Source organism: Lissotriton helveticus, chromosome 11 (genome assembly GCF_964261635.1).
Source record: "Lissotriton helveticus chromosome 11, aLisHel1.1, whole genome shotgun sequence".
NCBI lineage: Eukaryota > Metazoa > Chordata > Amphibia > Caudata > Salamandridae > Lissotriton > Lissotriton helveticus.
In genome coordinates this window covers 911272460-911285372 of record NC_136072.1, presented here as the reverse complement: position 1 = coordinate 911285372, position 12913 = coordinate 911272460, and the positions used below count along the sequence as shown (strand labels likewise).

General features: G+C 46.0%; 1 protein-coding gene across 1 annotated transcript in view; it reads right to left on the bottom strand.

The window, feature by feature from the left end:
• RASAL1 (RAS protein activator like 1) overlaps positions 1 to 12913 on the bottom strand; it is a 780163-nt gene that overhangs the window by 506612 nt on the left and 260638 nt on the right. The window contains exon 5 of the mRNA XM_078667168.1: positions 7094 to 7223. Coding sequence (XP_078523294.1) covers positions 7094 to 7223 — 130 coding nt within the window. The remainder of the gene's footprint in view (positions 1 to 7093; positions 7224 to 12913) is intronic.

The following is a 12913-nucleotide window of genomic DNA, read 5'->3' as shown; positions in this document are numbered from 1 at the left end:
GACTCTGTCCATCACCACCCCTTGTTGTAAATATTTTTGTCCACCCTAAGCGTGGAAGGGTATACTCAGATGTGAGTCCCTTGCTCATTGCACCATCAGGATTCAAGCAAGCCGGGCCGAAGACGGCTGAAATGCCAGAAACCGGTCCCCGGAAGCTTGTTTCCTTCCCAGTGTAAGAATTGGCTTTTGTAGTCTGGTCTGCCCTGTTCCCATGATGCACTGGGCCAGGGACAGACTAATTTGCATACAGCCAGGTTCTGAAACTGGGATGGTGCAATGAGCTAAAAAACGGTGTTGGATCTAGCCCTGATCTCTTGACTGGGTGAGAGTACTCTGCTTAATTCAGAGACTCTGTCCATCACCACCCCTTGTTGTAAATATTTTTGTCCACCCTAAGCGTGGAAGGGTATACTCAGATGTGAGTCCCTTGCTCATTGCACCATCAGGATTCAAGCAAGCCGGGCCGAAGACGGCTGAAATGCCAGAAACCGGTCCCCGGAAGCTTGTTTCCTTCCCAGTGTAAGAATTGGCTTTTGTAGTCTGGTCTGCCCTGTTCCCATGATGCACTGGGCCAGGGACAGACTAATTTGCATACAGCCAGGTTCTGAAACTGGGATGGTGCAATGAGCTAAAAAACGGTGTTGGATCTAGCCCTGATCTCTTGACTGGGTGAGAGTACTCTGCTTAATTCAGAGACTCTGTCCATCACCACCCCTTGTTGTAAATATTTTTGTCCACCCTAAGCGTGGAAGGGTATACTCAGATGTGAGTCCCTTGCTCATTGCACCATCAGGATTCAAGCAAGCCGGGCCGAAGACGGCTGAAATGCCAGAAACCGGTCCCCGGAAGCTTGTTTCCTTCCCAGTGTAAGAATTGGCTTTTGTAGTCTGGTCTGCCCTGTTCCCATGATGCACTGGGCCAGGGACAGACTAATTTGCATACAGCCAGGTTCTGAAACTGGGATGGTGCAATGAGCTAAAAAACGGTGTTGGATCTAGCCCTGATCTCTTGACTGGGTGAGAGTACTCTGCTTAATTCAGAGACTCTGTCCATCACCACCCCTTGTTGTAAATATTTTTGTCCACCCTAAGCGTGGAAGGGTATACTCAGATGTGAGTCCCTTGCTCATTGCACCATCAGGATTCAAGCAAGCCGGGCCGAAGACGGCTGAAATGCCAGAAACCGGTCCCCGGAAGCTTGTTTCCTTCCCAGTGTAAGAATTGGCTTTTGTAGTCTGGTCTGCCCTGTTCCCATGATGCACTGGGCCAGGGACAGACTAATTTGCATACAGCCAGGTTCTGAAACTGGGATGGTGCAATGAGCTAAAAAACGGTGTTGGATCTAGCCCTGATCTCTTGACTGGGTGAGAGTACTCTGCTTAATTCAGAGACTCTGTCCATCACCACCCCTTGTTGTAAATATTTTTGTCCACCCTAAGCGTGGAAGGGTATACTCAGATGTGAGTCCCTTGCTCATTGCACCATCAGGATTCAAGCAAGCCGGGCCGAAGACGGCTGAAATGCCAGAAACCGGTCCCCGGAAGCTTGTTTCCTTCCCAGTGTAAGAATTGGCTTTTGTAGTCTGGTCTGCCCTGTTCCCATGATGCACTGGGCCAGGGACAGACTAATTTGCATACAGCCAGGTTCTGAAACTGGGATGGTGCAATGAGCTAAAAAACGGTGTTGGATCTAGCCCTGATCTCTTGACTGGGTGAGAGTACTCTGCTTAATTCAGAGACTCTGTCCATCACCACCCCTTGTTGTAAATATTTTTGTCCACCCTAAGCGTGGAAGGGTATACTCAGATGTGAGTCCCTTGCTCATTGCACCATCAGGATTCAAGCAAGCCGGGCCGAAGACGGCTGAAATGCCAGAAACCGGTCCCCGGAAGCTTGTTTCCTTCCCAGTGTAAGAATTGGCTTTTGTAGTCTGGTCTGCCCTGTTCCCATGATGCACTGGGCCAGGGACAGACTAATTTGCATACAGCCAGGTTCTGAAACTGGGATGGTGCAATGAGCTAAAAAACGGTGTTGGATCTAGCCCTGATCTCTTGACTGGGTGAGAGTACTCTGCTTAATTCAGAGACTCTGTCCATCACCACCCCTTGTTGTAAATATTTTTGATCCTTACCTCAGCCGCCGGTCCCGCTCCAGGCGCCCCGCCCGCACAGGCAGCCACTCTCCAGGCGCCCCACCCGCACAGGCCGCCACGCTCCAGGCGCCACGCCCGCACAGGCCGCCACTTCGCCCAGCAGCAAGCAGGGGCACGGCAGTCCTCCCAGCAGGTCGCGATCTTCGGCGCCATTTCCGGAAGTGTTGCCAGGGAGCGCAAACACAAATGATGTCATCACGCAGACGTCGCGGCCGGCGCTACTTGCAAGGGACTACTTTATTTTTATTTCAAAATTTTTTAAACAACGTATATTTTTTATTTTTAATAGCCTATGTCCTTCTGCTTGCCCTGAGGTTTTCAAAGATGTCTTGGGTGTTTTGATTGGTGGTGTACTTTTCGAGTTTACCTGGCTCAAAGGTTTGTGTTCTCTCTTTATAATAGTAGTATATATATATATATATATATATATATATATATATATATATATATGCAGCGCAATCTTTCCCAAAGAAAAGGTGGAGGCCACATCGGGGACAAACCGGAGTCTCTTTATTTCACAAAATGCCACAGAGGGCGAATGCATTTCGGCGTCATTGCCTTCATCAGCGCCGTGTGGAATAACGGGCAGGGAAATGTCCACGCCTTTAAATGTCCCACTCTGATGGATAGGCTGTCTCTGTTCCTCCCCCACAGGGCTCCACCTGATGTAAATTGCCTCATCGGTGCAACGACTACAGGACCCAGAATGCACCAAATAGTATCGGGATCCCCAGGTGGTGATATTAACAGGAATTGCCAGCAAACAGGACGGCGTGCAGCGCTTCCCCTTGTCCCATAACTTGCGAGTTCAAGAGTCTCCTTCAGTCCCCAACCGCGTAAACCGTTCAGCCCAAGATTCTTCTCCGCGGGGGCATGTGACGAAGCAGCTAGCCCAGAGCGAGGCACTGTGACCTCTGCACCGCTTCTCTTCGTCTCAGGCGTCGTGGTGGACCAAACCTTGCCAATATCTTGACCGAGTACAGTTACCGAAGCAGATGCCAGAAATGGTGAGGCCTCTTGATAATGCGGGGGTTTCCAAACACGCCTCTGGCCGGCGTGGATTAATGCAGCGCAATCTTTCCCAAAGAAAAGGCGGAGGCCACATCGGGGACAAACCGGAGTCTCTTTATTTCACAAAATGCCACAGAGGGCGAATGCATTTCGGGGTCATTACCTTCATCAGCGCCGTGTGGAATAACGGGCAGGGAAATGTCCACGCCTTTATATATATATATATATATATCCATACTAATATTATAAAGAGAGAGCCCAAACCATTGAGGCGGGTAATCTCAGTAACCACAGCACCAATCACAACACCCAATACAGCGTTGGAAAGGGCAGTTGCAGCAGAAGGACCTAGGCTATGCAGACGGCCACCATATACATTTAAAAGGTAAAAGAACCATGCCAGCAAAGTAGTCCCTTGTGGGCGTGTCTGCGTTCTGCTGTGGGCGTGTGCTGGGGGCGTGACAAACGCTGGGGGCGTGTGGTACGTTCTGCCCTTCATGCCATGTGAGTCGTAATTGCCCCGCATCAAGGGGCACACTGGGGGCGTGACACGCTGGGGCCGTGACAAACGCTGTGGGCGTCATCATCCTATTATCAATAAGTTCTTAAAACCAAGTGAGTAAAGGAAAGTTAAAAAGCAAAGTCTGTTGCAATACTTGTGCTCCTCCGATAGAGCACTCCGCTCCCTTGTACTGGTGTTCAATTCTTCAAACACCAAGGATCTGCTGTTATGCGGTGAGCCACCTTCGCGGCTGGACAAACCCGCTACGAATCCACACACAAAAGGTTACCCCTGCGAGGATGCCCTCCAGGAGTCTGAACTCCTATGCAAGAGGGCTTGAGCAGATAGGTTGTCAGCTTTCATCAAAATTACTGGCTCTACACGTTTCAAGCTTTCGCTCTTCTTCACGAGCCAACACAAACTGGAAAATGAACACCTGTCTAATATTATCAAAGTCCCGCCTCAGTGGCCGTATCTTTATTCGACATATGCTAAAAGTGCATTGTGGTGTTAGCAGTTCCAAATTACAACAAATTACAATCTCTTAGTGAGATTTGGCAGTGCGATCGCTGAACACATTTCAGTAATGTTACGTATGTAGTATACATGAGAAAGCGCACTGCCACAAGAAATTTGTACCATGACATCACCAGTTGCGGCAAACATAAAATCCCAGTTCCTCGCCCTGCCAAACAACCAAGGACGCAGGTAGGTGTCTGTTGGATCTGGTTTTGTAACCAAGTTACCATCCATTATGTGGCAGTGCGCTCTCGCATGTATACTACATATGTAACATTACTGAAATGTGTTCAGCGATCGCACTGCCAAATCTCACTAAGAGAGTTGAATGACACATTGAGCAATGGCGGACATAAAAGAGACTAACTGTGGAGTCTGCCTTTAATCACCATACTTTGCCTGTCCAATAGGAATTGGGGAAATGTTTATTTAAATTGTGGCTCGGACATTGTAATTGTGACTGGCACTGATGAAGGCTGATAAGCTTAAACGCGTTTGCCATTTATAATAACATCAATATACCACCGAGTGCTCCGAAAACCTCTTGGTGAAGCGAATATTTGCATGGCTGCCACTGCCATGATGGTAGTACCCGCCTGCATGAGTTCAGCAGGATATGGTGGCACTTTGGTGGTTAATATATATCTATATATATATATATATGTATGGTTTCACAAAGTGCCTAAAAGGTTCGAGAGGCACACTGCAGGGCTCTGCCCTCCGGGCTTCTTGTGTCAGCACGCCTTTACCACAGTCCAATTATTTCAGGTGCCCGACGCGTTTCGGGGGGGACCTCCCCCCTCATCAGGGGCTGCTTCCAAAAACACTCGAAAGATGCATCACATGTTTTTTGCATTTTATTAGGACAAACCCCCAGGTAGGCGTGTGTTAAGTACACTGTCATTATCTGGATTTAGGGGGCTTGAAGTCTTGCGATGCATATGAAGTATTCCCTTTCAGGTAGGGTCGAGAGTTTTTGGATCATTGATGCATTCCTTTAGGCTTTTAGTAAGCTGTGTTTGTAGTTCAGCGCACTGTATTAAAACCAAGAGTCCTGCGCTCATAATCACTCCAAATAGTTCAGAAGTTCGAGCCTCTCCCTGCTGATGAACATCCACAGTTCAGCAGGCGATGGTGCTCTCTCACGGCCAGGCAGCCGTACAATTAATGGTTTCACAAAGTGCCTAAAAGGTTCGAGAGGCACACTGCTGGGCTCTGCCCTCCGGGCTTCTTGTGTCAGCACGCCTTTACCACAGTTCAATTATTTCAGGTGCCCGACGCGTTTCGGGGGGGACCTCCCCCCTCATCAGGGGCTGCTTCCAAAAACACTCGAAAGATGCATCACATGTTTTTTGCATTTTATTAGGACAAATATATATGTATATATATATGTGTGTGTATATATATATTTTTAAGCTTTTATACGTACTCTGCTAAATACTTACTTTTTCGTTGTAAAGGCATGCGTTGTAAAGACACCGTTGTTGTAATTACCCCATTGTTAAGGCACCCGTAGTAATGGCATTCATGGTTCCATCATACAACACTTTGAAAGCACCGAAAATAAGACAAGATAAAATATTTTTACTGCTTATCCGACTTCTGAACCTGAGCACCTTTATTTTGGGTGTGCTGCAGCACAACTAGCACCCCTACTTCCAGCGCCTACGGCAGAAGATTTGCAGAGAATTGTGTGAAAAACTAGCATGAAAAATTGTGACAATGCTTGCCAACCTGTAGGACGTGCCTGTGAAATAATATTGGACAGCAAGGGAGAAAGAAAGACGAAAAAAATACATCGAGCAAACCTGAATAAAATTACCCCTGATAGAGTTCTATAATCTTTCTTGAATTAAGGATTCGTAAAAACTTTAAAGTAGCAACTTCAATGCACTGGCAGTCCACTTGCCATATTTAGAGATCACCACCCACACCGTTTGGACTTTCTCTGAAAGAGCTTGGGGTTGCACCAATATGATGAAAGCACTTTTGGTTACATTTCACATTGCCAGCTAACCTGCTATACCACGGCGATATGACAGATTTGCATTTTTCTAAGAAAATTTAGGATCAGTTTCCCTGAAGCGATAGGATTTTTCTCCACTTCCTGTGTGACAATGATCATTTTTTCCAGCCCGGTAGGGCCATGTTGGGCATGGCTGTCCAAAACAAAAAGGCGTACATGGCATGGAAAGATCTATCCTGGATTGGGCAGACCTTCCAGCACCTTGTCGGCGAGTGGACCAGCACGGGTTGTAGTGTTTCAACAGCAGAGCTGGCATTATCTTCACTGTAAGAAATTTAGCGTTTCCCCAACTCTAGATGATGTGGTGAGTAGAGAGTTGAGTGAATAGAGCATCTGCACCCTTCACGAGGATGCACCATTAGCTCCTAACTCTGCACTGGTTGCACTGGTTGCAGATTTAGTTGCAGTTAAAATACCTTAGAACTTTTCATGGCAACAAAACATGTTCAGGGTGAATTTTCAACAATGTTTCATTTGAGGCTGCACTAAATTGAAGGAATTCTATGAATGTCAATATCCACCTGCTTCCTGGCTTTTTTTTCGCAAGGTCCCTAAAACACAATTGCAGAGGTTGGGGCATCTTGCCCTGATGAATTGTTGTCAAATTTTTCAAAATGGTTGCCCGCTCTCTTTTTCTCTATGTTATATATTATTGTCTATTTTTTAATGTTACTTGTTTTTTTTTCCTCTGGTCGTCCTTGAAACGCTCTTTTGATTATTGTTTGATTTTTGTTTTGTCTTTATTGCTCCTTGTCCAGCACCAGCCCACTTGAATGTGCCCCTTCGATTTGCTGGTGTCAACTCAGCTGAGAGATGACTGGGTAGAAGAGGGCAAAGAGGCATGAATCGTAAACAAGCATGAAAATGAAGTGCGCATTGCCCTACCTGGCTTCCAGCACATGGCAGTGCAGGGTTCTCCTCTGCTGATTCTCCACCACGTGTATCTCGAGATGAATCTCCCCTTGCACCTCCTCATCTGGGTCCACGTAGGTCAGGTTAATCCAGCTGTCAATACCTGAGAAGGAAGAGACCATCAGTGCACATCACAGAGGACGTCCCTCGCCCAACCCCTGAGAGGAAGAGAGAGATACAGACACTTAGGGGCATGTTTACAAGGAATTGGCATAGGGCAGCATTGCAAACCATTTTACTGCGTTGCCCTATGCCAATTCGAAAGGACAGGAGTGCACCCTATTTACAAGATACTGTGCATTCCTGTCCTTTCAGCCAGTTCTGGCCCACATATTTCAGCCGTGCGCCAACGCAGGTACCTTTGCACCGTGGTACAAGGGTGGCTGCAAGGGTGTCTGTGTTGTTGATTGTTTTTGTGCAGGAATGGGAACCTTCCTGCACAAAAACAATCACAAAAGGAGTTTTCCTCTTTCTATCTGTGATGCAGAATGCAGTACCCGTGGAAAGAGGAAAAAACGAGGAGATATGTAAACATTACAACATTATGTACACCCGCTCTAGAGGGGCGCAAGGTTTTGGCACGGCCCCAGGTTTGCCTGATGTTATAAATCTGGGGCAACGTCAAATTCCATGGGTGTTGAGTGGGAAAACCCACAGCAACACTCATGGAACGCTTCTTTCAAGCGGAGTAAGGCAAGGCAGCCATTTGTGGTGCCTCGCCTTACTCAATATCTACAAGGCCATGAAAAGCCACGCAGAGGGGCTTTACCAAGCCTTGTAGATATGACTAAGCCATGTGCCCCACCAGGACGTCACAAAAAGTGGGCTTGTAAAGATGGCCCTTGGTGGCCAGTGGCCCACTGAAACATGGAAGTCAGATATACTACAATCTAGCGCAGCACAAACACCCTTGGTTATAAACAACGTGCTTCCTCTACAGCCCACCATGGTGTTAGTGTTGTGCTGCTGCTTCACACCCTAAATGTGCACTGCCTGCAGCCCACCACCGCGTCAGTACTGTGCTAATGGAGTTGGTGTCCTTCACATCTAGGACATACTCTGCCCATCGGTGAGTTAATGCGTTCATACATGAGGCCGTAGTGTCCACCCTGGAACCTGTACATTGGTCTGTTCCCCATGTATATTTATTCTGGAACTGCTTTATGTCATAGGAATGTATTCTTCGAATCGTGGGGCAGAAGATGCTGATTGCGCTAACTGGAGGACGTACTGATGACCCGTGGACGAAACATGTTCCATTATCAGTATTTGGTTATCACCACAATAAATCTATTTGAAGTGATCAACTTGAGCAGTACATCTCTTTATACAACAGAAATTTGACGACAAGCATTTAAGGAGTAATGCTAGCTCAGCACAATTGTCGTAATGGACCTGCTTAGTACTAGATTAGCAAAAAATAACCCTTGAGCACTGTTTATTATCTGCAACTTTCCAGGCATAGTGAGGTTTCATACCTACTGTCTGGATGTGTTCCGAGTCTCGACAAGTGAGTGCACACTCAACAACGTTACCGGCCACACGACCTCACGCTTTCCGTGCAAACACCACAACGAAACAAGCACGTGCTAGCAGCATCGTCATCTAAGCATTGATGGGCCACATCACCTGTGCATCGACTACACGTCGGAGTACGTGCTCTGCGCCTACGAGTCATGTCACTGGCACCAGTTTCATTTTCTTTGTTGACAGGATTACACTTTAAGCCTGATTGGTGCATTTGATAACGAAGTGAAACCTGGAATTTCACTTTATTAAGGTTTCATTTCACAATCCTTCATTGACTAATTTGACCATGCAGAGAACACAGACGTTTCTCTTACCTTTAACATTTGTGTTTATATTTACTATGTTTAACCTAACGTGTGACAATATTATGGTTCAACCATTTTACCTGAGACATCCACAACCATTCTTGTCATCACCTGCTGAAATGGTGCTACAGTATCAAGAATGCAAAAATTAGTTTCAAATTTAGCTCTTCTCATTTGAAGACAGGACGGTAGATCTATCTGCTGGTAAGATCAACAAGATCTTACTTAAATCACTAGGACCTGAAGGATTGTGCTTTTTTAACCAAGTACCCAGAAAATACGTGGGGCCGGTGGGAGAAATTATTTTATGAATGCACTAGCTGCTCTTGATAACTATGGTGCACCAATAGTTTGTGTTTCTATAAATTGTAACATAATTGTCCATCGAGCACAGGGTAAAATGGAGACTGTTAATGACGATGGACCCAGTTTATATCTTGTCGGTAGGCATAGACCATCGCAACAGTGGTGAAGTATGCTTACCACCAAGATAATGGTCCTCCACCAAAGGTTTAATCATAGCGAAGACTACTACTTCTCTGCCATAATTAAACACCTCCGCGGTCCTGTGGAGTCATAGGCAGAACTCCAAGTCCGCCCACTTGATTTAGATGAGCAGAATTGGAGGTCAGTTTTCACTGCTTGTAATCACCAGGAAAAGCCTGGCACTAAGAGGAAATGAAAACTGCTAAATTCTCCTTTCACCATGGGAGAGTGCTTCCATGGTGACAGGAGCATTGTCTTTTTTACTCTCAAAAAGGAAACCTCGTAAAAATAGAAAACTGTTTAGTGCAGGGGTCTTTCATATTGACGGAACTCTGCATCAAACAGAAAAATGAATTGACAGGAACCACCTGGCAATGCTTTATAAATGACAGCACGCTTGGCAGTCATTTATAAATCTGGGGGTGATCCTTTCACTAGGGTGACGGAGTAATTTACTCTCTCACCCTAGCGGAATAATGGGCAATCTGCCAGGAATTAAATTGGCCCCTACGTCTCTGCCAAAGAACAAATACCAATTTACTGATTTTGTAGGAAAGATAAATTCTTGAAAGGAGAGGAACAATTCGATTTAGTAATACTCTAACTGCAACAACAAGATTTTGAATACACTGTTAAAATGTTATAGCTGTGGGAGTGAGAGTCACTTGACCCACAGCAATAAATGCCTGGCGAATATACTGCAACCTGAAAGGACATTTTACTAAAGTGAGCGTGTGTAGGGTGTAGAAGTAAATCCCGGCATGTGTTGAATGTGAAAGAGCAGAAAGGAGTGCATCAGAGAGCGAATATGAGGAGAGCATCAATGTTTGTATTGCTAAGGATGAAAGAAAGGTGGGTTTGAATATTAATGATTATGTCAACTCCAGAGGCAATCAGCCAAGGAGGTCTTGGAGAAGAAATCTGCTGGTGAGCTTCAGAATTGCGTAGAACCTATTGATATTGATTGGTGTAGTTATATAGATGATAACTATGAAATGATTGGCTTCAGAGTACTGAAGTTTAGGTTTATTAAAAATAGGCGGGCAAACTCTAAACTTTAAGGCACAAGGTGCTGATCTGTGACATCTGGGCAGTTGCCTATTCACTGGTGGACAAGAACAGGGCTTTGACAAGGTGGCCATAAATGTGTCAGGGAGGAACTCACTAAAATGGAGCAATGGCACAGATGTGACTGGCCTACATTGTAAGATTTCCTTAAGGATATTTGTCTTAATCTCCATAAAGGACAGTTGTATGTCCAAGACCTCAGCTGCTCATCAGATTACCACTGCAAATGATGCACTCTCTTATGTTGGAAGTCCAAATGGTGAGTTCATCCCTGTATCAGGGGAAGTAACAAACTCACTGGCCTCTTGTAAGACCAGGTAAAAATTGTAACCACTATAATGAGAGGGGTAAATCATCTCATCCCCACCATCATAATCTTTGGGTAGATGCAAGCAGTGGTCAGAATCCGAGCCAAAAACATAATGCAACTTCTAATGGCACTGCTTCCCTACTACAGGCATAGGATTATAGACAGGCTGTATGGCGAACCGTTGTGCTTTAGTAATTTTGCAGCATGACATAGGTCGGGATCAGGCTGAAGTTAGCTTTGGGATAAAACATCAGAACCAGCCATGGGTTCTTCTCCGGCACCGGTGGCACCAGTACTGGCAGTAACAGCATGGACAAGGGAGGAACTCACATGAGTCCTGGTACCTTGGTGGAAATCTGCACCAGAGCCAGTATGGATCCCAAAACTGATCCAAGGGAGTCAGATGGCGCTTAGTAGGGGTCCATCATTGGTAATGCGACTAAAGGACCGTGCAGATCCTAGCCGTCCGAGAGTGTGGTAGAGGGAGCTGAAACAGCACCATAGCCTCCTTAAAGGCATCAGCTTGCTGCAGAGTCACCCATGGCCTGGGAAATTAGGAGTTCACTGGGATCAACTGTGAAACTGGCATGGCATCTTGTGATGTGGGAGGAGACCAACGCAATTTGTGATTACCTTGCGTCTTCTCTTTGGATAAAGAGTGGTGATATTAGGTTGAGTTCAGCTTGGCTTTCTTGTGCTTGCATTTGGACTTCAATTTTGCCTTACCTGAGGACTTCAACCACACTGTTGACCTCTCATTGATGCGACGTTGCGAACAGGTATGAGTCCACACCCTCGACTTGGAGTGGGACTTCTATGAGGCCCGCAACTTCTTCGGTTCAAAGACATACAGCATTGCGGTCCCCGATCACCTTTGGGTGCATGAGGACTTTGAGTCATGTACCGAGTCCAGACACCAGAAACACACTTTGCATGGGTCAGTGACCGACATTGTTTTCTAAAATCACAGCATAGTTCGAAACCTGTATTCTTCCGAGGGAGCATTGTTTCCTAGCACACTGGATTTCTGTTTTAGGAGTTGTTGGAAGACTAACCAAATTGAGAGCTGGGCTCCGGATCACTGTCAGAAGGCACTTAAAGAAAGGAACTGATGATAGTATAAAGGTGGCGCATATATTCAGCTCTCTCCATCACTTCCAGGGCAGTGTGGAGTCAACACGGTTCTGCACGGCGCAACCCAGCCGCGCATGAGAAAATTCCGGTCAAAAGCTTTCTTTCCAGATCCAGTCTCGCACCTGAGGAATCTGCTGTTTGAAGCATTTATCAGAATCAACTGGACAAAATGTTGTGGGCTTATCGTGTCATGGAGAGCACAAGACACACACCCTTTGGTGTGATGAAGGGCTGCACTTCCAATTTCAAGGCTTATCCTGGATGGTTAGGCAAATCTCAGGAGTGTTGCTGGAATGCAGAAGAAATAAAGAACATGTGGAAATTGCAGTCACATGTTCGGGATTATTTTGACAGCAAGCACAGAGTGGGTGATGTGATTGTGAAAGTGAGGCAATGAGTGGGAGTTACGTTGGAGAGAGAAAACAAGCCAAGGACACCACAATGTTTTTCTGGAGAGAGAAAACAAGCCAAGGACACCACAATGTTTTTCTGAACCAAAGAAGGTGTTCCAAATTGTGAAAAATTCGGTAAGACTAAATGATGGCAAAGTGTGGCATTTGGGCAGGGTTGCGCTGGACTGGCACTGTCATGCTCAAATATATAGAGCAGCTCGTGGTGAGCTAAAGTTTGATTGGCTACAATATGTTACCTTTGCAGGATATAAAGATGGAGCAGAAGAGCACGGTGGTGAGAGTGGAGTATGTGAAGAAGGCTATGGGTGGCATAATGAAGGTGGAGCGATTGGACGTCAAGCGCAGTGATATAGTCCCTAAATGTCCTAAAACAAATATAAAAACCTCCAGGAAGATTACAGGATTATATTTGTATGCAGTTTTTGTAATAGTGAATTCAATCTTGTGTGGGGTTTGTTCAGGTTTCTATTTCTGTGTTCCTTTAGAAAAGGGGAGGGTGTGCAATGTCCTCCCGGTAACCTGTACACTGGTATGTTCTACTGCGTTT